The following is a 25,592-nucleotide window of genomic DNA, read 5'->3' as shown; positions in this document are numbered from 1 at the left end:
TGTGAAGCCTGGTAAGTCTAGCAATAGCTTAGCAAGTCATTTTCAAACTTGCAGCTCAATTACTTGCTATCTGGAAAGAAGCTGTGAATGGCTTTTGCAAATTTCTGCAGAAGTGCGAGCTGCCAGAAGTGCAATACAGCCTCAAAATATTTATTTCTCAAGGAATAATATTGCATAAGTATAGTTTCCGTATTTTATTTTTCCTGAAATAAATATTTAAAGAGGAGGTCCGCCCACCCCTGCAAAAAATAAAAGCCAGCAGCTACACATACTGCAGCTACTGACTCTAATAGGACACTTACCTGTTCTGGAGTCCAGCGATGTCGGCACCGCAGCTGATGTTTCCATCAGCTGTCGGGTGCATGCCGCCTCCATTGCTGGTAAGGGAACCCAGTAGTGAAGCATTACGGCTTCACGCCGGGACCCTACTGTGCATGCGCGAGGCACCACTGCGCTCTCCCCGGCGGCGGGGGGGAAGGAGGAGATGGGAGCCGAGCTGTGACATAATGCACCCAGAAATGGGTACAGGATACCTATCAAAGACGGGTATCCGCTCCCCCCGAAAGGTGCCAAATGTAGCACCTGAGGGGGGAGTTGACAAATGAGCAGAAGAGCCACTTTTGGGTGGAACTCCGGTTTAACTACAAAAGGAACATTATAAAGAGATAAGTCCCTCTCCCATAAGCAAAACACAGATTCACACTAAAGCAGAACACAACCCACAGAAGATTACACTCACAGAGGATTAGCTTTGTAGTGCTCTGAAAGTAAAATAGGAGTGGATTATTTCTCTTGAAAGCACAGGCTTGTTTTATTCTCCCATAAACTCTTTAAACTTCCTGTAGACATACAGTATATATGCTAACAATTTTACTGCAATGGCTGCAGTGGAACATTCCTCTACACTGTACTTTATTATGACTGCTTGTAGACCAAAACAAGAGGGTGGAGGAAAAAAGGGGTGTAGCGGTACCCCTGTAGGGGCTGCTGGTAATTGTAGTCTGTCTGTCACCCTGCCCAGCCAAGTCTACAGTTCACATACACCCTCAGGCAGAAAACCAGGCCTTGAACTTTGGTTTTTATTTTATTTAGGGGTAATAAACTTGGATGGGGTAAAGGAGTATGGGATGCAGTGGCGGCTGGTGCTCAAAATTTTTTGGGGTGGGGGTGCAAACAAACTGAAAAAAAAAAAACCAATTGCAGCCACTGTGCCCATCAAATGCAGCCACTGTGCCCATCAAACGCAGCCACTGTGCCCATCAAACGCAGCCACTGTGCCCATCAATTGCTGCCACTGTGCCATCAAATGCAGCCACTGCACCCATAAATTGCCGCCACTGTGTCATCAAATGCACCTACTGTACCCATCAATTGCTGACACTGTGCCCATCAATTGCTGACACTGTGTCCATCAATTGCCGCTACTGTGCTCATCAATTGCCGCTACTGTGCTCATCAATTGCTGCCAGTGTGCCCATCAATTGCTGCCAGTGTGCCCATCAATTGCCACCACTGTGCCCATCAATTGCCACCACTGTGCCATCAATTGCCACCACTGTGCCATCAATTGCCACCACTGTGCCATCAATTGCTGCCACTGTGCCATCAATTGCTGCCACTGTGCCATCAAATGCAGCCACTGAACCCATAAATTGCCGCCACTGTGTCATCAAATGCACCTACTGTACCCATCAATTGCTGACACTGTGCCCATCAATTGCTGACACTGTGCCCATCAATTGCTGCTACTGTACCCATCAATTGCTGCCAGTGTGCTCATCAATTGCCGCTACTGTGCCCATCAATTGCCAGTGTGCCCATCAATTGCTGCCAGTGTGCCCATCAATTGCTGCTACTGTGCCCATCAACTGTCGCTACTGTGCCTACCAACTGCTGCCAGTGTGCCCATCAACTGCCTCTACTGTGCCCATCAACTGCTGCCAGTGTGCCCATCAATTGCCGCTACTGTGCCCACCAATTGCTGCCAGTGTGCCCATCAATTGCTGACACTGTGCCCATCAATTGCTGCCAGTGTGCCCATCAATTGCCGCTACTGTTCCCATCAACTGCTGCCAGTGTGCCCATCAATTGCCGCTACTGTGCCCACCAATTACTGCCAGTTTGCCCATCAATTGCCGCTACTGTGCTCATCAAATGCTGCCAGTGTGCATCCCTGCCCGCCCGGCACTTACCTGTCTCGGTGAGGCAGCGGGTCACAGTCCTCCACGCTCCTCGCTCCTCGATGTCTTCTGCTATGATTGGACACCTGATAGGCGCCTGTTGTTTCAGCCAATCCGGTGACAGGTAACAGATCCAAGCACCTGATTGGTGGAGAGGTGGTTCAGTGTTAGGAAAGTGATTAATTTGCTTTCCTAACACAATACTGAGTGAACAGTAAATGCACAGCATGGTGCCCGCTGTTCACCTTTTTGGACGCCTATTAAAGCCTACGGCTCTAATCAGGTGCTTCCAAAAAATACCCCACTTAAAGGGACCGGGCACATGAATAGGGGGTGGCAGCAGCGACCATAGATAGATTCATGCAATGCATGAATCTATCTATTGGTGAGAGAGGTGGCAGGAGAGAGGGGGCGGCGCCCGTGCGCCCTTTATGGATGCACCGTCACTGATGGGATGCCCACTTGATTGAAGCACAATGTACATGGAAAATTTTCCACATTTGTCATGTTACAACCAAAAACGTAAATTTTTATTGGGATTTTATGTGATAGACCAACACAAATTGGCACATAATTGTGAAGTAGAAGGAAAATGATAAATGTTTTTTATATTTTTTTACAAACAAATATGTGAAAAGTGTGGATTTGTATTCAATACTTTGTAGAACCGCCTTTCACTGCAATTACCTCTGCAAGTCTTTTCGGGGATGTCTCTACCAGCTTTGCACATCTAGAGAGTGACATTTTTGCCCATTCTTCTTCAAAATAGCTCAAGCTCTGTCAGATTGGATGGAGAATGTCTGTGAACAGCAATTTTCAAGTCTTGCCACAGATTCTCAATTGGATTTAGGTCTAGACTTTGACTGGGCCATTCTAACACATGAATATGCTTTGATCTAAACCATTCCATTGTAGCTCTGGCTGTATGTTTAGGGTCATTGTACTGCTGGAAGGTGAACCTCCACCCCAGTCTCAAGTCTTTTGCAGACTCTAACAGGTTTTCTTCTAAGATTGCCCTGTGTTTGGCTCCATCCATCTTCCCATCAACTCTGACCAGCTTCCCTGTCCCTGCTTAAGAAAAGTATCCCCACAACATGATGCTGCCACCGCCATGTTTTACAGTGGGGATGGTGTGTTCAGGGTGATGTGCAGTGTTAGTTTTCCGCCACAAGAAGTATTTAGCTTTTAGGCCAAAAAGTTCAATTTTGGTCTCATCTGACCAGAGCACCTTCTTCCACATGTTTGCTGTGTCCTCCACATGGCTTTTCCCAAACTGCAAATGGGACTTCTTACTTCTTTCTTTCAACTATGGATGAGCCCGTGGTTTGAGACGAACGTAAGTTCGCCGAATTTAGAACATTATGGGGCGTCCACGGGAAACTTGAGCACCCGAGGAACGCACTATAATGCACTACGAGACCGTCAATGCACTGTGAGATCGCAATGCATTGACGGCTGCTGATTGGCCAAAGCATGCATCTGACCTCTTTTAACAATGACTTTCTTCTTGCCACTCTTCCATAAAGACCAGATTAGTGGAGTACATGACTAATAGTTGTCCTGTGGACAGATTCTCCAATCTGAGTTGTGGATCTCTGCTGCTCCTCCAGTTATCACAGGCCTCTTGGCTGCTTCTCTGATTAATGTTCTCCTTGCCCGTCCTGTCAGTTTGAGTGGACGGCCATGTCTTGGTAGGTTTGCAGTTGTACATACTCTTTTCGATTTTGGATGATGGTCTGAACAGTGCTCCATGAGATGTTTGAAGCTTGAGATATTTTTTTTATAACCTAACCCTGCTTTAAACTTCTCCACAACTTTATCCCTGACCTGTCTGGTGTGTTCATTGGCCTTCATGATTCTGTTTGTTCATTAAGGTTCTCTAATAAACCCCCGAGGGCTTCACAGAACAGCTGTATTTATACTGAGATTAAATTACACACAGGTGGACACTATTTACCAACTATGTGACTGCTGAAGGCAATTGGTTCCACTAGATTTTAGTTAGCGGTATCAGTGTAAAGGGTGCTGAATACAAATGCACGCCACACATTTCAGATAAAAAAAATAAAAACCATTTATTATTTTCACTTCACAATTTTGTACCACTTTGTGTTGGTCTATCACATAAATTCCCAATAAAATACATTTACGTTTTTGGTTGTAACATGACAAAATGTGGAAAATTTCACAGGGTACAAATACTTTTTCAAGGCACTGTATATACACTCTCTGTATATACACCTTCACACTTCAGCTCCAGCACAACTCTTGCTTGCAAACTATCTCTCCTTAACACCTCCAGCACATCACTTGCTTGCACTTCCAGGACCAGCTAGCACTGATTTTCAGGGCTGACACTGACATAGCCAGGCCTACATTGAATGTCCTTTGCAGGCAGGGACTGCAGGCCCCTTTAGTGTAGCAAAAAAATTTAGAAAGTCTCACTGCTAGCTGTCCTCATGGCTACTGCTCCCAGTACCACCTCTTAAGGCACTGACAGCCCTCCTGGCTGCAGCTGCCCCTCTCCACTGCCCGTGCCAGCACAATCCACTCAACTGGCTCTGCGACCATCCCAGACTGCAATCTCCCAGTTCTCTCAGGCGTGCCTCCTCAGTCCTCTCCTGGCTGTGTGTCATTCACCAGCCCTCTTGGCTGTGACCTGTTGTTCCTCTCCTGGAGACTTTGCCTGGCAGTGCTCTCCTGCTGTCCTCTCTTGCTCCCGTGCCAACTGTCCAGGACACCGTTGTGTGTCATTAAAAAGGGTCCTGTCCGCACCCGAGCCCCAGGCCCAAGGTCACCCACCTTGACTGGGGAGCTCCCTTGAGGGCCATGACAGCTTAGCACTCCATCTCCAGCTTCCACCTGAACAACTCCTCCCAAGCTGGGCTGACCCTGAATATTTAAGGAGGCCTGCCAATCCAAGTTGGAAATTGGTCAGGGCTCCTCAGAATGCCCCAAACAGCTCCACCTTTCCTCTCCTCCTTACTTTCCAGAAGATACTAGAATATTCTGGAAATAAGTGGGAGGTCTTGGTGATGCTGCCTGTGAGTCACCAGCTCTGCTCTGAGTTATTCCCAACCCAGATGAAAACACACCCAGGTTTGGCTGCCAGCCAAGCCTGGAAATATACCTACTCTACCAAAAAAACATCACTATCACTTCTAGCACACTAGAAGGTGCTACATTGGTAAGCCTTGTCACCATAGAAAAGGACACCTGGTGTGATGATAATGATGTCCAGGGAACCCCAAACTGAATAAAATGAATAAAGAGAATTGGGAGTCATACTGAACACAGTGCCTCGTCTTTCTCCAAAATTTGCAAGTCAGCGACAAAATTATTAGCCTGAACAGTCAACTTCAGACACCAAGCAGGTCACATAATTCATGTTAAAACATTCCAGCACCAGCATATAATGAGAACCTCCAGGGCCAAAGATAGCTGACATCCTTCTGTATATAGTGGATGTAATGCAAGGTACTGTAGATTGATTGGGCGCCAGACACTTCTTGAATGCAAAATAGCTCCCAGTCTCTCACTAGACTGCCACTGAATCCCTTAAGCTCCTCCAATCTTCACGGTAGTATCTTCCTCAAGCATCACCCCTGCCTCTCTAGCGGATCCCTAGCTTGGCACTCAAGATTCTTCTCAAGCTTCACCCCACTGGCCCGCTCGGTCCCTGGCTTGACACATAAGGCTGCTCTGCAAGCTTTACCTCTACTGGCTGGGTCCCTGACTTGATACCCATGGAAGTTTCCTGATTCTTCACTATCCCTGGTTGGTGAGAATACTGCTCCAGTACTTGCTTCAGTTACTCACTGTGGTCCCTGGTAGTAAGGTGGTTGGTCCCTAAGTGGTGACAGCTTCCCCTCTACCCTACTCTGCTCTGACCACGTCAGGTTCTCTGGCCGGCAGAAGCGTCACTTCTGGTTGGACTGCAAGCCGCAATCCCAACCCTGTGCTGCTCTCTTGCTTCTGGATAGGCCCTCAGACAGCCTAGCAGACAGATATGCCTGGGATAGGCCCAATCTCCGGCCTAGCAGCCTGGGCAATATAACACATGTCCACCCAGACAGACGCCCAGGTGGCACAGAACACTGATCATCTGACTCCACCCAAATAGATAGGCTTTCCCACCAGGAAAAGGGATTTACGTAAACCCCTGCCCGTTGTCTAGGATACCCCATATACCCATAATCTTACCTTGCATTGCCCTTCTCATATCTAATGCCACCAGGTACCCAGCCACCTAGCGGCAAAAAAGAAAAGTGCAGAAATTACAGACTTAGAGTGAAATCAATGGATCCTCAACAATTAGCCAAGGCAGCTACACCTGGCAGGTAACTTTAGGAGCAACCCTACCTAAACACCAGGGTGCTACATTTACAATTAGCTTGGTTTATTTACTGTGCAGCAGAAGCACCAAATCCTAATTAATTTTAGTTTGAATAAAAGGGTTTTTGATCAAAGTTTACTAGAATCACTTTGACCAGCAAAAATAACATTACCATGACCGCCAAGCTGCGGTTTCCAAAGCAAGCAAAGTGCTTTCTTGTATTAAGAGAGGTATGGACTCCAGAGAGAGATATAACCCTGTACAAATCATTAGTAAGACCTCATATCGAATATGCAGTTCAGCTTTGGGCACCAATTCTCAAAAAGGATATTGGGGAACTGGAGAAAGTGCAGAGAAGGGCAACCAAACTGATAAGAGGCATGGAGGAGCTCAGCTATGAGGGAAGATTAGAGGAACTGAAATTATTCTCTCCTGAGAAGAGGAGATTAAGGGGGGATATGATCAACATGTACAAATACATAAATGGTCCATATAGTGAACTTGGTGTTGAGTTATTCACTTTAAGGTCATCACAGAGGACAAGGGGGCACTCTTTACATCTAGAGGAAAAAAGATTTAATCTCCAAATACGGAAATGTTTCTTCACAGTAAGGGTGGTGAAAATGTGGAATAGACTCCCTCCAGAGGTGGTTCTGGCCAGCTCAGTAGATTGCTTTAAAAAAGGCCTGGATTCTTTCCTAAATGTACATAATATAATTGGGTACCAACATTTATAGGTAAAGTTGATCCAGGGAAAATCGGATTGCCTCTCGGGGGATCAGGGAGGAATTTTTTCCCCTGCTGTAGCAAATTGGAGCATGCTCTGCTGTGGTTTTTGCCTTCCTCTGGATAAATGTGGGTGAATTGTGTATATGAGATTGTATTTTTATTTTTTTTGGTTGAAATAGATGGACTTGTGTCTTTTTTCAACCTGACTAACTATGTAACTATTGCCAGTAGTTCATTGTAATGTAACAAAATTTGAAATTCAAGTGCCACACAATGCTAAGAGGTTCATGTGAGAGACTCAACCAGGACATAGGCTTTTGGAGGGGACTGCAGGCTACCCCGTTGCCTACTGACTATGGGCCCTGGCTTTTAAGGGAGCACTGCTCTTTGGGAGGTGTGAGCCTGGGGGACACTTGGAGTAATGTTATTTTGAATTCAAGTTCATGGTTTCCCAAAACTCTGGGAACTGGAGGACCCATATACATATACAGTATATACAGTATATGAATGTGAGTTGGGAACCTTGGATTGTGGGCTCCTTGAGGGTAGGGATTGATGCGAGTGTGTACTCACTCAGGTTGAACTGGATGGACTGGTGTCTTTATTCAACCTTACTATGTAACTATGTAACTATGTAACATGGCTATGAGCCCTGGAATTCGAGGGAGCTACAAGCATTTAGAAAGATGTCTTGTTATATAAGCTACCAGTGACAGGGAGGGAATAGCAGCAGCAAACATGGTTGTGTCCTACACTGCATACAGGAACAAGCACGCTGTAGGATTGCAAAGCAGGTAGTAAAGCCTGGGTACTTGAGCAAATATGACTTCCCCCGTATAGGATTTTATACATTAACATTAATAAGATCATTTACATCAAGCTGATCTCTTCTTGGATGTCTAAAAGAACACTGAAAAAAAATCACCTCTTTTTTTATTACTGATATTAAATCTTGTGTTGTCTTCTAATTTTAGGGATCACAGGATCTCCCGTGTGTGTTCATCAGGTCAAAACTCGCACAGTGCAGTCTGGAGGATCTGTTACCATTCCATGTTCATACGCCAACCCTAGGAAACCAAATGAAGATGTACGGGTTATTTGGGGGGAGACCGATGGAGAATATTGCTCATCTGGCAAGGACATAATCATTTCATCTTCTGGAAAAGTTACAGAGAAATATAAGGGAAGACTCTACAGAGAAAAGGATCCGAACAGGAATCGGACAGAATATATCACAATTACAGGGCTAGAGTCTACAAAGAGGCAAAGATTTTGCTGTCAACTATACAATATGAGTCATAATTATGTATTTAAGGATAGCATACAGGGCACTCTTCTGCAGTTTACAGGTAAATTATTCATCTATCTATCTATCTATCTATCTATGGCTTTTTTTTCAGTGGGAATGTGGGGGAACGCAGTTCCGGCTCCTTCAGCACCTCCAGCACTGATGTATGCAATGGCAAGGAGTGCTGGGATGTGCTGGGGGGTGCTTATGTTGCTCTGGGGTCAATTGTTGCTGGAAGGGATCTACTATTGAGTGAGGGTCTATTGTTGCTGGTTGCTGGGAGATTTGTTGTTGCTCCCAGGGGTCTGTTGTCACTGGGGTGGTATTTTGTTGTGGGGGTCCATTGCTACTAAGGGAATATATTGTTGCTAGGGTAGTCTATTACTGCTGGCTGGGGTGGATCTATTTTACTGCTTTCCTTGTTATCATTAACAAATTCCATACAAATTTACGTAGCAAGACTAAATGATACTTGGCTCTATATTCTCTAAAAGGGGTGAAACGGGGGGTGGGGGGTGGGGTAGGGGGAAGAACCAAGGGATGGTGCTCAGAAGTGGGTAGGGGCATAGTCAAGAAGTGATGGGGAGTTCCTGCACCAATTCTCTGAGAAAAAAAGCCCTGTAGCTATATATCTATCTATCTATCTCTCTATCTCTCTCTATCTATCTCTCTATCTCTCTCTCTATCTATCTATCCGCATGTAGGAGAACACCAAGGCCCGTGGCTCTCCCCAGGCTCCACCAAATCTCAGGTTGGCCACTTCCAATAGAAATGCTTCACAACCCAATGTTTTAAAGTCATCCTGTCAGCACAGGGTCACTTGTACAGAATGACATACCTATAATAAAAAAGAGCCTTTCCTAATATCCTAGCCCCCTGTTTATTCACCTTATAAAACTATATTGTAGATGATAACAGAAAAAGTGCTGTGCTAAAAAATATGCCTTTGTGTTTTTTACACACACATATATATATATATATATATACACACCACACGATAGACTATCTCTGTAGTAAACCACATAAGAAATAATATAATGACACCACTGACTCAAATTAGTGTAACTCTGTGCTCAATTATAGTGCAGCATGTGAACTATTAACCACTTAAGGACCAGCCTCGTTTTGGAATTTAGGTGTTTACATGTTTAAAAACGTTTTTTTTGCTAGAAAATTACTTAGAACCCCCAAACATTATATATGTTTTTTTTTCTAACACCCTAGAGAATAAAATGGCGGTCGTTGCAATACTTTTTTTTGCACTGTATTTGCCCAGCGGTCTTTTTGGAAAAAATGCACTTTTTCGTATAAAAAAATAAGACAACAGTAAAGTTAGCCCAATTTTTTTTATATTGTGAAATATAATGTTACGCCAAGTAAATTGATACCCAACATGTCACGCTTCAAAATTGCGCCCGCTCGTGGAATGGCGTCAAACTTTTACCCTTAAAAATCTCCATAGGCGACATTTAAAAAATTCTACAGTTTGCATGTTTTGCGTTACAGAGGAGGTCTAGGGCTAGAATTATTGCTCTCGCTCTACCTGTCACGGTGATACCTCACATGTGTGGTTTGACCACCGTTTTCATATGCGGGTGCTACTGGCGTACGCATTCGCTTCTGCGCGCGAGTTCGTCGGGACGGGGGGTCTTTAAACATTTTTTTTTATTTTTATTATTTATTTTACATTATTTTATTTATTTTTACACTGTTTAAAAAAAAAATAAAAATGGTGTCACTTTTATTCCTATTATTATTATTTATTCCTAATGTAAACATCCCTTGTAATAGAAAAAAGCATGACAGGACCTCTTAAATATGAGATCTGGGGTCAAAAAGACCTCAGATCTCATATTTACACTAAAATGCAATAAAAAAAAAAAATGACATGAAAAAAATATGCCTTTAAGAGGCAGCAGTGTCATGGAGACAAGTGGGCACCATCTTAGCCATACTCGTCTCCAGGCACAGGAGGGAGACGGACGCGATCGCCTCCGCCGCTACCGACGGCTCCGGTAAGCGGCGGAGGGCACCGGATCGCGGCGGGAGGGGGCCCCTCTCCCGCCACCGATAAAAGTGATCTTGCGGCGAATCCGCCGCAGGGACCACTTTTATCAGAAAGAGGACCGCCGCACGAAAACAGGGATACCGGGGTTATGGCAGCTAGCTGCTGCCATAACAACGATATCCCCCCCTTCAAAGTTTGGACGTACATCAGCGTGTGGCGGTCCGGAAGTGGTTAAAAAATTTGTTTCTCTACTTATCCATATATCCACACTCTATTAATTGCCGTTATAAGATCACATGCATGAAGTGCTATAATTAGTGCCACAACTTAATGTTAATTAAGAGTAAAAAGTGACTCTGTGCGACAAATAAAAAATATATGCATTAATACTCAAATAACATCTGTCATAAAATACATCCAATATAATTGTGCTCAAAATATTCACAAACGTGTTCCCATGCACTACAAAAGTGCTATGTGCAAAGTGCTATTTGCTTGATCCACAAACTGACATGCATTATATATACAGTCCATTCACTGTTCAAAAAAATCCAACGCAACTGGTGATAGCAAAATGTGACTCAGGAAACCATAGAGGAACCCTGTTCCCCATGACTTCATCTGCCTCTGCATTGCTGCTGTGAGTGCCACCTGCAGTGGAGACAGCAGACTGCACCTGCCTGCAAGCATGTTTCCTCTTTTACTGGAGGTATTTCACATAAATCGATTTAACCTTGTCACCTCTGGTGTGCCCACCTCCCAGTGGCTACCCTAGAAAGGGATAAGGGGAACCCGGAGCTGGCTATCTTCTCTCCACAAGTACTAATCCCAGGACTCAGAGTCCAAAATTCTTCAACAATCACTGGGCAGACCCTACTCTACAAAAATATGATCCTCTCTGCTCAGTGCTCAGGCTATATATATATATATATATATATATATATATACACACACACATACACATACGTTCCCTCTAACCCATTTTCTTTGTTTAGGTACAGATTATATCACTCAGCTAGATGAAGTTATGGCTGTTTCAGGCGAAGAGGTCATCATCCCGTGTTTTTACTCCAAGGATGCATCGACTCTCACAAAGGTCACTTGGTATTATGCCAAAGAACACAATATGTGTACTGATACACGCATACAAGAATGGAGTAAAGCACACCAATATGGTCGGTACTCTGTGGTTAATTTCACGCAAGACGTCTCACTGCGCATTCTTAATATTAAATTATATGATCAGCAAAGTTTTTGTTGTGTCATCTCTACCTCTACCACAGGAGAAACATTGGAAAGCAAACAATTTACAATGCTGATTGTTGCAGGTACGAATACAGAACACTATTCTTTCCTTTGCCCTCATTTCTTATCCTGCTGAGAACATTTCCCCAGACAAGAAGTGAGGGGAACTCTCCAATATTAAAGCTGACAGAATTAAAATACTTTTCTTTAGTAGAGTAGAGGAAGAATAGAACCTCGCTCATATTTGTCTGTCTTCTTGTTGCCGATTTCCCTTCACTTCTAGTCTGGTATCAGCACTGTCAGCATGACGCAAATTGGGGGAAAAACCTAAAAACCCACTCTATCCAAAACACACACAAAATTTGAGCTGGACAAACTTTTTGTTACGTTCAAGGGGTGCTGAAAGAAATATGGAGCCTGCAATTTCTGAGCTCCTAAAAAGACTAGCTATTGTGCTCACCCACTGCCTATAGTGCTTTCTGAGGCTTTGGGCTTGATTCACTGAAGGCAAATAGGCTGTTCACTTTGCAAGGGCAGTTGCACTTTGCAAGGAAATTTTCCCCAGAGCTTAGTAACTGAGGTGAAGCTCTGTTCACTTCCACCATGCAATCACGTGCCATCAAAAACACAGGTTTTTTAAATTTTTCTTGCACCCGATTGAGTATTCTTCACAAAACGAAATTTCATCGCATTCACTAAGCTTTGGAGTAAATTCTTTTACAAAGTGCAACTTCTTTTGCAAATTGAATGTCAGGAGCGTGTAACGCTCCAGTTCCACAACAGCTGTTGGTCCTATACCAGCTTCCTGGTTTTTGCTGTGATGCAATCTCCTTGTCTGCTTGTCAATCTGCAAGGTGATTGATGTGGCCAGTCTCTGGGTATAGAACAAACCCAATTTAGGCCAGCCAAGACTGCAGTCTCATGCTTTGTACAGCGTTGTAACACATGCTCCAAGCTCCTTGTTTATCTGGGCTGTCTGATAGTTTTGACGACTTTGGATCAGATATCAACTATGCTCAGAACTCAGCCTGTCCTGGACCCAGACTGTCACTGATCACTCTGCCTGTCTGACATCCACACCTGCCCCAGTATTGTGGCCAGGCACTATAGCATTGTGTATAAGACCTGGGGGCAACCAAGTACCAGTAGGCCTGCTTGTCTTATGGGAGAGGGGGCTGCTAGAGGAGAAGAACACAGAGGCCAGCTATAGTGCCTGACCACCTACGCTAGGAGTAAGCTTAACAGTGAACAGTTCAATTGCCTTTAGTAAATCAAGATGCGAGTACAAAAAGCCACAAAGCACCTAGAAACTAGAGCTTGTTAAAGGGTTACTAAACCCTTTTTTTTTAAATAACAAACATGTCATAGTTACCTCCACTGTGCAGTTAGTTTTGCACAGAGTGGCCCCAATCCTCCTTTTCTGAGGTCCCTCAGCGGTGCTAGTAACTCCTCCCTGAATCGACACCTGTGCGGGCGTGCTCCCAAGTCCTGCTCCTGCATCTATTGACACAAAAAGCTGGACTCAGCCCCGCCCCCCGCGTCATTGAATTCGATTGACAGCAGCAGGAGCCAATGGCTGTGCTGCTATCAATCTATCCAATCAGGACACGAGACACCAGCTAGAGCTGGTGTGCTTGTGCCCGGGGAGAAGAAAATCGGGTTCAGACAAGTAAAACAGGGGCACTGGGGGGGGGGGGGGGTTTGCAGTACTACAGAAGGTTTTTCACCTTGATGCATTAAGGTGAAAAACCATGAGGGTGTACAACCCCTTTAAGTAAAACCAGGACTGGATTTTGCTGTTTTACATTGGTTAATTTCAACTTTTTTCCTCTAGATTACCAATCATCCTGGGATCAGCCAACTAATGAGATCTCAGTACAAGAAGGACATTCAGTGCTCCTTTCCTGCTCCTACACCCTTCCTAGTGGTCGGTATACAGAGAGAGATGTTCTGCGGGTCAATGTATATTGGAGAGTGGGGAATGTAACCGGACCATATGCCTACCACCCCTACGAGGAAATGGTTCACTCTACATATAAACATCGAACATCCATAACAGGGATGACTAATCTAATGATAAAGGATGTGATGAAGGCAGACAACACTTCATTTCACTGCTTTTTGGTGGTCAAACTGTGTGAAGGTAACAATCAAGATGAAGATAAAATTCAGTATGGGGGAGGAACCAGATTAATCATCAAAGGTAAAGTTAAGGGGCTTCTAGCTCCATATTTATCATTTCACTGTATGTCTGATTCCAGAAACTTAAGCTGAACTCTAGGTTCTTCATCATTTTCCAATCCCATGTAAGCAGGTCATGGCCAAGGGCTGCAGAGATTGTACGCCTACTCAAAAATGAGCTGTAACATCAGCTCCTCACTGTTCCCTTCAGAAAAATACATGATGGAGGTTAAGTGGTTGGGAGCCATTTCTCCATAGTGAGAAAACAGAGCGTAATAATACATGAATAATAGGGGACATATTAGGGGGGGGGGTCATGGAGGAACTAGAAGGTGAGAAAGCGCCTACATAATGATAATCTTTTATTCCTGGCTAGAGTTCAGCTTTAGGGGTCACTGTATAAACAATTTCCTTCTATATGACTTATTAGTGTTGATAAAGGTGTCAGCAGGATTGTTAAAAAAAATCCCCAAAAAAACACAACTGTTTTGGTTCAATGGTATTTATCTATATATTTTTGTGAATTTTATAAAGCGAGCACAGCAGAAAGTGTTTACTTTCAGACTCTCTCTGCCCTATTGATTGAAAATTTGTGCATAGCTATCTTAAGAGGCAGGCCAAGAGGAGCTACTGCCTTGACTCATTTATCTGTATGTTCTTTTCAGCTAGTGATATTGATGACTGTGAACAAAAGGCTTTTTTTTCATCAAATCAGATAGGTAGAGTCTGGGAAGCATTAAGCCATCTCCACATGCTGGCTTAAAATAAGAATTAGATATATACAAATGCAGTAGTTCAGAAGTTTGTTGGCTTTTTTAGTCCAGACAATAGCAAATAAGGTTACAAAATATATAAATCACTATACATTCCTTTGTAAGGGTCAGTGCAATCAAAACTGATACATCAGAGAGCTAAACCAACTGGTGAAAAAATGTCTTGCCATATGGTTTTTCAAATTTACGTATCTGCAATGGCTATTATGAGGGTTTGAGACACCCTACTAGATTTCTAATTGATCTTGTTGTTATAGAGTTAAATTTGTTAGGCTTTTTCTCACACACCTCCTGAAGTTTTGATGCAAAGGAAGGGAAAATGAAGATTCTTTGGGCAACTTTTGCTGCTTTGGCCACACAAGAGGAAAAAACCCTTTCCTAAGGGCAGTGGAATAAATTCCCTGGATTTCCATGGCAACCATTGCACTGGGGGAAACAGGGGTTCGATGGGTTGGTCAGAAAGCAGCAAAAAGGACGATATTTAAACAAATGGGCCTCCAGAAAGTTAAGCATGTTCCCTCTTTTATTGCAGGTATTTCATGAAAGTGAACAGATTTAATCTAGTCTTCTCAGGTGTACCCACCTCCCAATGGCTGGGAATGGATAAGGGTAACCTGGAACTGACTGCTCTCTCTCCACCAATCCTTGAATTCAGAGTCCATAATTCTTCAACAATCACTGGGCAGACCCTGCTCTCTATAAAAATGTAATTTTCTCTGTTCAGGCCATATACATACATACATACCCCTCTAACCCATTTTCTTTGTTCAGATACAGAATATATCACTCAGCTGGATGAAGTGATGGCTGTTTCAGGTGAAGAGGTCATCATCCCGTGTTATTACTCCAAGAACACCTCGACTCTTACAAAGGTCACCTGGTATTATGCCAAAGAACATACTACGTGTACTGATACACGCATACAAGAATGGAGTAATGCCCACCAATACGGCCGGTATTCTGTGGTCAATTTCAAGCAAGATGTCTCACTGCGCATTCATAACATTAAATTATATGATCAGCAAAGTTTTTGCTGTGTCATCTCTACCTCTAACAAAGGAGAAACACTGGAAAGCAAACAATTTACAATGCTGATTGTTGCAGGTACAAATACAGAACACTATTCTTCCCTTTCTCCTCACTTCTTGTCCGGCTGAGAACATTTCCCCAGACAAGAAGTGAGGGGAACTCTCCAACATGAACGCAGACAGAATTAAAGCACTTTAGTAGAGTAGAGGAAGGCTAGAACCTCGCTCAGATTTGTCTGTGTTCTTGTTGCAGATTCTCATTCAATTCTAGTCTGGTATCAGCACTGTCAGAATGACACGAAGTGAGGGGAAAATCTAAAAACCCACTCTGTCCTTCTATAAAGACTAGCAATTGTGCTCATTCACTGCCTACAGTGCTTTCTGAGGCATTGGGTTAGATTTACTAAAGACAAATAGACTGTTGACTTTGCAAAGGAAGTTGGACTTTGCGAAGAACATTTCCCCAAAGCTTAGTGATTGAGGTGAAGCTCTGTTGACTTCCATCATCTAATCATGTGCCTGCAAACATACAGTTTTCTTTCCTGTGCAAGGAAATAGGTATTCTTTGCAAAGTAAAATATCACCACATTCACTAAGATCTGGAGTTAATTGCCATACAAAGTGCAACTTCTTTTCCAAAGTGAACAGTTAATTTGCCTTTAGTAAATCAAGATATGAGTGCACAAGGCTACAAAGCACCTAGAGACTAGAGCTTGTTAAGTAAAACCAGGACTAGATTTTGATGGATTCACATTTGACAATTGGCTTATTTCAACTTTTTTTTCCTCTAGATTACCAACCATCCTGGGATCAACCAACTAATGAGATCTCAGTACAAGAAGGACATTCAGTGCTTCTTTCCTGCTCCTACACCCTTCCTAGTGATCAGTATACAGAGAGAGATGTTCTGCGGGTCAATGTATACTGGAGAGTGGGGAATGTAACTGGACTGTACGCCTACCACCCCTACCAAGAAATGGTTCACTCTACATATAGACATCGGACATCCATAACAGGGATGACTAATCTAATGATAAAGGGTGTGACAAAGGCAGATAATACTTCATTTTACTGCTTCGTAGTGGTCAAACTGTGTAAAGGAGACAATCAATGTGAAGATAAAATTCAGTATGGAGGAGGAACCAAGCTAAACATCAATGGTAACGTTAAGGGGCTCCATATTTATCATTTAACTGTATGTGTGATGCCAGTAATTAAAGTTGAACTCCAGGTCACGTTTATAATTATAATCTTTTAATCCTGGCTGGAGTTCAGCTTTAATTATTTCCTTCTACAACTATTTTGGTTTGATTTTAATTATTTATTCAATTTTTTGCACTTTATATTCAATTTTTGTATTACAAATAAACATGAAATACGGGCTGGTCCCATGACACTGCTAATTCAGAGCATTATGGGTTTTCTAAAGCAAGATCAGCAGAAAAGGTTTGCTTTCAGACTCTCGCTGTCTGATTGACTGCATATTTCTGCTGTTTTTCCAAATGTACACTATTTTACCAAAAGTATTGGGACGCCTGCCTTTACACACGTGGACTTTAATGGCATCCCAGTCTTAGTCTGTAGGGTTCAATAATGAGTTGACCCACCCTTGGCAGCTATAACAGCTTCAACTCTTCTGGGAAGGCTGTCCACAAGGTTTAGGAGTGTGTCTATGGGAATGTTTGATCATTCTTCCAAAAGTGCATTTGTGAGGTCAGGGAGGTTCAAGTTAGAAATAGGGTATTTACTTAGGCAGGCTGCTGTTTTGGCATAGAGTAAGAAATCTTTCTGTGAGATGGAAAATTTCAAAGTGAGATCATTAAATGTAGCTAACTTATTACCCTTTCCCCAATTTTTAAACAATTACTCCTTAAGGAAGAATTGAAGGGCTTCTAACGGTATAGTGGTAATTCGGGAATGGCTACAGTGTGTTTTTATGTAATAATCCCATGCCCCAAGAGCAACTGCAATGATAGAATGTGAATATGCGGATGGGATAAGACAACACTGGGGGATTAACAATAGCAAGAATAAGCTCCCTAGGAGAACAGACGCCTGTTCCAGCTGACTTCACAAATTAAAGTAATTCTGGTGTATCCAAGATTTCAGTTGGCCCAGGATAGTGGCCATGTGGAAATCTGTAAAAATGGAGAACCCCATGCCTCCTGCCTTCCTATGCTTAGCTAAAATGGCAAGAGGACATCTAGGTCTCTTATTCAGCCAGATAAATTTGGAAACCTTTGACTGAAGTGCCTGGTACAAGGAATTAGGAATGCAAATGGGTAATGTCCTGAAATAATATAGGATCTTTGGAAGAACCAACATCTTAAAAGCAGCCAGCCTCCCAAACCCCAATAAGTAATGTTTTTTCAACCGATCTAGATCTCCGCTCACCAAGGGGTACAACATTTGCATTGTGGAGGTTATAAAAGGAGGATGTAAGAGTAAAACCCAGATAATGCAGTGGCTCCTGCGCCTATAGGAAGTGACACCTAGATTGTATATTGGATTTGAAAGTTGAATTCACATTAATGTCCAAAAGGCTTGATTTGGTTTTGTTGATTTTATAATATAATACTTTTTTAAATAACTGAAGCACTTTGTAGGCCTTTGATAGGGAAAGAGAGCCGAGCTTGAGAACGTCAGGATAACATCATCAACAAACAATGTTATGGTGTGGAGGCTTTTATGCCAGTAATGTGCTGATGTGTGCAAAGCTTCTCTGTAAGGAGTTCCAAAAGTAGTGCAAAGATTAAAGGGAAACAGTGGTCACCCCAGCTTTATACCATTCATAATAGAAAAGCTTTTATAGAATAGGCCTTCCGAGAATACAAAAGCTGAAGGTACAGAATATAGCCCCAGTGCATCCAAAGTAAGAAGCAGAGAAGGCTCACCGGTGACGTCAACATGATGGATAAGATTTAGAATGCGTCTAGTAGCATCAGCATTCTGCCACCCTGAGACAAAACCTACTTGATATTGCTTAATTAAGGAAGGTAACCTTCCAGGTCAATTAGTTTCAGTATAAATCACACAAATAGGAAACATAAGGGAATACAAAGACACTGAATTTCAAAAGAGCCAACTTCCCTAAGCTACAGACCTTGCTAAAAAGGCATAAATTGGGATAAAATATTTGGAACAAAGAACACGGAGGAGAGATGGGTTTGCTTTAAGAGCATATTAAAGGGCATTGGCCAATGCATCCCATTGGTAATAAATTTAAAAGAGCGAACAAAAGTCCTGGATGGCTTAACTCCAATGTAAAAATGCATATAAAAGCAAAGGAGAAGGCCTTCAAGAAATACAAGGTTGAGGGATCATCCTCAGCATTCAAACTTTATAAAAAATGCAACAAGAAATGTAAGCGTGCAATTAGGACGGCTAAGATAGAACATGAAAGACACCTAGCGGAGGAGAGCAAAAAAGATCCCAAGAAATTCTTTAAGTATGTAAACAGTAAAAAAGGTAGGACAGACTATATTGGCCCCATAAAGAATGAGGAAGGGCATCTGGTTACAAAGGATGGGGAAATGGTGAAGGTATTGAATTTATTCTTCTCCTCAGTCTTCACGAATGAATCGGGGGGGCTTCAGTAACCAAAACTGCAGTGTTTATCCTCATGACACAACACAGGAACCACCTCCATGGTTAACAGAGGACAGAATTAAAATTAGACTTGAGAAATTTAACATTAATAAATCACCGGGACCAGATGGCTTGCATCCGAGGGTACTTAGGGAACTCAGTCAAGTGATTGCCAGACCGTTGTTCCTAATATTTACAGACAGTCTATTGACTGGAATGGTACCAGCTGATTGGAAAAAAGCCAATGTAGCACCAATATTTAAAAAGGGCCCAAAATACATCCCTGGGAATTACAGACCAGTTAGCCTAACATCAATAGTATGTAAAGTCTTGGAGGGGATGATAAGGGACTATATACAAGATTTTAGTAATGAGAACGGTATCATTAGCAGTAATCAGCATGGATTCATGAAGAATCATTCTTGCCAAACCAATCTACTAACCTTCTATGAGGAGGTGAGTTGCCATCTAGATAAAGGAAGGCACGTAGACGTAGTGTATCTGCATTTTGCAAAAGCATTTGACACAGTTCCCCATAAACGTTTACTGTACAAAATAAGGTCCGTTGGCATGGACCATAGGGTGAGTACATGGATTGAAAACTGGCTACAAGGGCGAGTTCAGAGGGTGGTGATAAATGGGGAGTATTCGGAATGGTCAGGGGTGGGTAGTGGGGTTCCCCAGGGTTCTGTGCTGGGACCAATCCTATTTAATTTGTTCATAAACGACCTGGAGGATGGGATAAACAGTTCAATCTCTGTATTTGCAGATGATACTAAGCTAAGCAGGGCAATAACTTCTCTGCAGGATGTGGAAACCTTGCAAAAAGACCTGAACAAATTAATGGGGTTGGCAACTACATGGCAAATGAGGTTCAATGTAGAAAAATGTAAAATAATGCATTTGGGTGGCAAAAATATGAATGCAATCTATACACTGGGGGGAGAACCTCTGGGGGAATCTAGGATGGAAAAGGACCTGGGGGTCCTAGTAGATGATAGGCTCAGCAATGGCATGCAATGCCAAGATGCTGCTAACAAAGCAAACAGAATATTGGCATGCATTAAAAGGGGGATCAACTCCAGAGATAAAACGATAATTCTCCCACTCTACAAGACTCTGGTCCGGCCGCACCTGGAGTATGCTGTCCAGTTCTGGGCACCAGTCCTCAGGAAGGATGTACTGGAAATGGAGCGAGTACAAAGAAGGGCAACAAAGCTAATAAAGGGTCTGGAGGATCTTAGTTATGAGGAAAGGTTGCGAGCACTGAACTTATTCTCTCTGGAGAAGAGATGCTTGAGAGGGAATATGATTTCAATATACAAATACCGTACTGGTGACCCTACAATAGAAATAAAACTTTTTCGCAGAAGAGAGTTTAACAAGACTCATTCAAATTAGAAGAAAAGAGGTTTAACCTTAAACTACGTAGAGGGTTCTTTATTGTAAGAGCGGCAAGGATGTGGAATTCCCTTCCACAGGCGGTGGTCTCAGCGGGGAGCATCGATAGCTTCAAGAAACTATTAGATAAGCACCTGAATGACCGCAACATACAGGGATATATAATGTAATACTGACACATAATCACACATAGGTTGGACTTGATGGACTTGTGTCTTTTTTCAACCTCACCTACTATGTAACTATGTAACTTAGTGCTATCAGTTTAGCATAGATTTTTAGATCCACATTTATTAATTAAATTGGCTTGAAGTTTTGTGGTGAAATGTCTGGGAAGCTAAAAAGAACCTCTATCTCCACCTGCTGGCTAAAAATTTGAATAAAATATATTCAAATGCAGTATTTCAGATGTTTTTTGCCTTTTTTTAGTCAAGACAATAAGGTTTAGTCCAGGCAATAAGGTTAGAAAATATATGAACCACTATACATTGCTTTGTAAGGGTCAGTCCAACCAAACCCGATTTCTCCAGTTTTTGGAAGATGCCAGAGCGTAATACCAACTAGAAAGAAAATTTCTTGGCATTTGGTTTTTCAAATTTACAGATGTGCTTAAAAGTTTGCATACCCTGGCAGAAATTGTGAAATTATGGCATTGAGCTTGAAAATATGACTGATCATGCCAAAACACTGTCTTTTATTCAAAGATAGTGATCATATAAAGACACTTATTATCACATAGTTGTTGTTTTTCAGCTCCTTTTTTAGTCATAATGAACAGAAATCACCCAAATGGCCCTGATCAAAAATCTCCATCCCCTGGAATGTTTGGTCTTGGTACAGGCACACAAGGTGACACACATAGGTTAAAATGGCAGTTAAAGGTTAATTTCCCACATCTGTGGCTATTTAAATTGCAGTTAGTATCTGTGTATAAGTAGTCAATGAGTTTGTTGGCTCTCGCGTGGATGCACTGAGCAAGCTAAACACTAAGCCGTAGGGAGCAGAAAAGAACTGTCAAAAGACCTGCGTAACAAGGTAATGGAACTTTATAAAGATGGAAAAGGATATAAAAAGATATCCAAAGTCTACTTTAAGTTGTGCCCAAATTTTTTTTTTTTCCAAATACTCCAAATTGTGAAACTTTTAATATAAGTAAAATAAGTAAGAGCAAAACCAAATGTGGGTGATAGCCAGCATTTTCACTATAAGGGTTGTACAGAGCTGAACTGGGTAATCTACAAAATGGTATGTGAAGCAATTATACTTTATGTGTTACATTATTATTATTATTATTATTTTTTTGTGAAATTTGATTTTAAATATGACCTGAACATATTGTACTTGGTTCAACGATATACTCATACATCCTAATTGTTTTTACAGAACCACCTCAGATGTCCCATATTGGTCGAGAAACTTTAATATTAGCAGCATATCTTGCTGTAAAATTCTTCTTCACTGTTATTCTAGTGGTTCTGGGCTGTGTATATGGAAGAGCTAAAAGCACCAAGAGATCCACCTGATGCAGATAACCAGCATTTATATAACAATGGACTATCAATTGCTTCTTTTTTGTCAACCTTTATTTTTTTTTATGGGAACAGATAGTGCTTTAGTTTGATACCACACTTTCAATATATTTTTTTTCTTTTTTTTTTTGAAATATAAGACAATTGGTGAAAAAAAAAAAAAGAAATACTATAGTTTGTGAATTGCACCCCAGAAGCACAGTGTTTTTGGTTTTAATTTTATTTTTTTGTCTGGAATCCAACAATACTAAATGTGTCTGTTTCCATGCAAAACTATATATTTGTAGAAACAATACTGTGCATTTTAGATTTGGTTTATCGAGTATTTTAATTATAATGCTTTTTTCTCACACAATGAAATGACAAAAATTGACTGAACTAATCTCTAGCAAAATTGCATTGGATTTATTTTCTTTGACGTGGTAAGAGGCTAAGCTCCCTGTGGATGGTGTTGAGTCAGCAGGTGACCATACCATGCGCACAGATCGAGGCCTATGGAGGTATTTGAAACACAACAGTAAGAAGACAGATTTCTGAAGTCATTATTTCTCTGTAAGCACATGGTCTCTTCTGCACTTGTGAGCATTTGCTGCATGAGCACATGTTGAATTACGGAGTCTGAAATCTGTTTAGAAGCAACTGGGGAACATTCTCCTGCATTAACCACTTCAGCCTCAGAAGATTTGGCTGCCCAATGACCGGGCCATGTTTTGCGATTCGGCACTGCGTCGCTTTAACTGACAATTGCGCGGTCGTGCGACACTCTACCGAAACAAAATTGACGTCCTATTTTTCCCACAAATAGAGATTTTTTTGGTGGTATTTGATCATCTCTGCGATTTTTATTTTTTGCGCTATAAACAAAAAAAGAGCGACAATTTTGAAAAAAAACACAATATTTTGTACTTTTTGCCATAATAAATATCCCCCATTTTTTTTAAAAAAAGGAAATTTTTCTCAGTTTAGGCCGATATGTATTCTTCTACATATTTTTGGTAGTAAAAATCAATAATTTACCAAAAACATGTAGTAGATGACATATTGGCCTAAACTAATGAATAAATCATTTTTTAATCGACGTTGTACCCAAACAAGATGTCTTTTTTTTCCCACAAATAAAGCTTTCTTTTGGTGGTATTTGGTCACCTCTGCGGTTTTTATTTTTTGCGCTATAAACAAAAAAAGAGCTTCAATTTTGAAAAAAATACGATTTTTTACTTTTTGCTATAATAAATATCCCCAAAAAAATCAAATACACGCCATAAGTGTATATTGATTGTTTTGCGCAAAAGTTATAGCATCTACAAAACAGGGGATAGATTTATAGCATTTTTATTATTATTTTTTTTTTTACTAGTAATGGCGGCGATCTACAATTTTTATCGGAACTGCGACATTATGGCGGACACATCGGACACTTTTGACACATTTTTGGGACCATTGACATTTATACAGCGATCAGTGCTCTAAAAATACACTGATTACTGTAAACATGTCACTGGCAGGGAAGGAGTTAACACTAGGGGGCGATCAAGGGGTTAATTGTGTTCCCTAATGTATGTTCTAACTGGAGGGGGAAGGGACTGACCTGGAGTAAAATGACAGATTGTGGTAAGAAAATTAGAATTTTAAACAATGTGTGATAGCGCTGCCCAATCAATAAACTTATTTGTTAATAACTTATAATAAATTAGCAAAACATTGTGAATAAATTGCTAAATCCAAATGCCAAACAGGTCTAATAGACCATCTACCGTATGTATCGGCGTATAACACGCACAGGCTATAACATGCACATTCATTTTAAAGTGGAGTTCCAACCAAAAAAAAAAAATTGAAGTATCGGCGTATAACACGCACATGCTATTTGCACCCGATTTTCAGGGTGAAAAAGTGCGTGTTATACGCCAATACATACAGTAATTAAAATATAACTATCCAAGTGAAATGTCAATATAATGACACAGTGAATATATGTAAAATTAGAAAAGTCCCAACAGTCCACACAGTAAGTGCTCAACACCAATGTTTCTTCATATATAAAAGCAGTGCGTGTTGCTCTTGATATTCTCTCAGTGCTCCACCGCATATAAAGCTGTGCACCATCATCCGGTGAAATACTTGCTCACCTTCATACAAGACCCATAAATGGGCCAATTAGGCAGTATAGAAAAAAACTTCCATAGACCAGAAAATACCACACTCCGCTCTTTTGCTCCCCAGGAAAGGAATTTTTTTTTCTATAACTCTTGTGGTAAAGTGGAAAAAGACATCCAATAGTGCAGTTTCTTTGGTTAATGCATTTAAAGATTTACCAGCCCAACTTAGGAAATGCACTCACATTTATTAAATGTTAAATCAAGCTTTAAAAATGCAGATGAAAAAGGAGATGCCGCTCACAAAGCTTCCAAACTTTAAACTGCTTCCGCCCTAGTATGAACTCGCTCCAGGTGCTGGCTTTGTACAAATTAGATGGAGATGAAAAAGTTCCTGGATAGCCGCACTCTGAAGAAAAAACATCTTTATTGTAGAGTATAAAAATCCAAAATACAGTCACATAAGAAAAAGACGTGCAGGGTGAATAATCGCTAACACGTTTCACATCATTGGATGCTTACTCATATCATATGTGTCCAGCCTGTGTGCAGCCATGTGTCCCCAATGCAGCTCTGTGTCCCCAATGCAGCTCTGTGTCCCCAATGCAGCTCTGTGTCCCCAATGCAGCTCTGTGTCCCCAATGCAGCCATTTGTCCCCAATGCAGCCATGTGTCCCTAATGCAGCCATGAGTCCCCATTGCAGCCTGTGTCCCCAATGCAGCCATGTGTCCCCAATGCAGCCATGTGTCCCCATTGCAGCTCTGTGTCCCCAATGCAGCCCTTTGTCCCCAATGCAGCCCTGTGTCCCCAATGCAGCCATGTGTCCCCATTGCAGCTCTGTGTCCCCAATGCAGCCATTTGTCCCCAATGCAGCCATGTGTCCCCAATGCAGCCATGTGTCCCCATTGCAGCCATGTGTCCCCAATGCAGCCATGTGTCCCCAATGAAGCTCTGTGTCTCCAATGCAGCTCTGTGTCAACATTGCAGCTCTGTGTCCCCATTGCAGCGCTGTGTCCCCATTGCAGTCTGTGTTCGCAATGCAGCCTGTGTCCCCAATGCAGCTCTGTGTCCCCCAATGCAGCCCTGTGTCCCCAATGCAGCTCTGTGTCCCCCAATGCAGCCCTGTGTCCCCAATCAAGCTCTGTCTCCCCATTGCATCTCCGTGTCCCCAATGCAGCTCTGTGCCCCCAATGCAGCTCTGTGCCCCCA

The 25,592-nt window shown here is 42.1% G+C and overlaps 1 protein-coding gene across 1 annotated transcript in view; it reads left to right on the top strand.

Moving 5' to 3' along the window:
- LOC141134743 (uncharacterized) overlaps positions 1–24,040 on the top strand; it is a 31,170-nt gene extending 7,130 nt beyond the window's left edge. Inside the window, exons 2-7 of the mRNA XM_073624180.1 lie at positions 8,220–8,594; positions 11,537–11,869; positions 13,621–13,989; positions 15,512–15,844; positions 16,560–16,928; positions 22,141–24,040. Coding sequence (XP_073480281.1) covers positions 8,220–8,594; positions 11,537–11,869; positions 13,621–13,989; positions 15,512–15,844; positions 16,560–16,928; positions 22,141–22,280 — 1,919 coding nt within the window. The 3' untranslated portion in view covers positions 22,281–24,040. The remainder of the gene's footprint in view (positions 1–8,219; positions 8,595–11,536; positions 11,870–13,620; positions 13,990–15,511; positions 15,845–16,559; positions 16,929–22,140) is intronic.
- Positions 24,041–25,592: the final 1,552 nt, after the last annotated feature.

The sequence above is a fragment of the Aquarana catesbeiana genome, linkage group LG03 (assembly GCF_042186555.1).
Source record: "Aquarana catesbeiana isolate 2022-GZ linkage group LG03, ASM4218655v1, whole genome shotgun sequence".
Lineage (NCBI taxonomy): Eukaryota > Metazoa > Chordata > Amphibia > Anura > Ranidae > Aquarana > Aquarana catesbeiana.
Note: the sequence above shows the minus strand (reverse complement) of the source record. Positions and strands in the feature narration are given on the sequence as shown.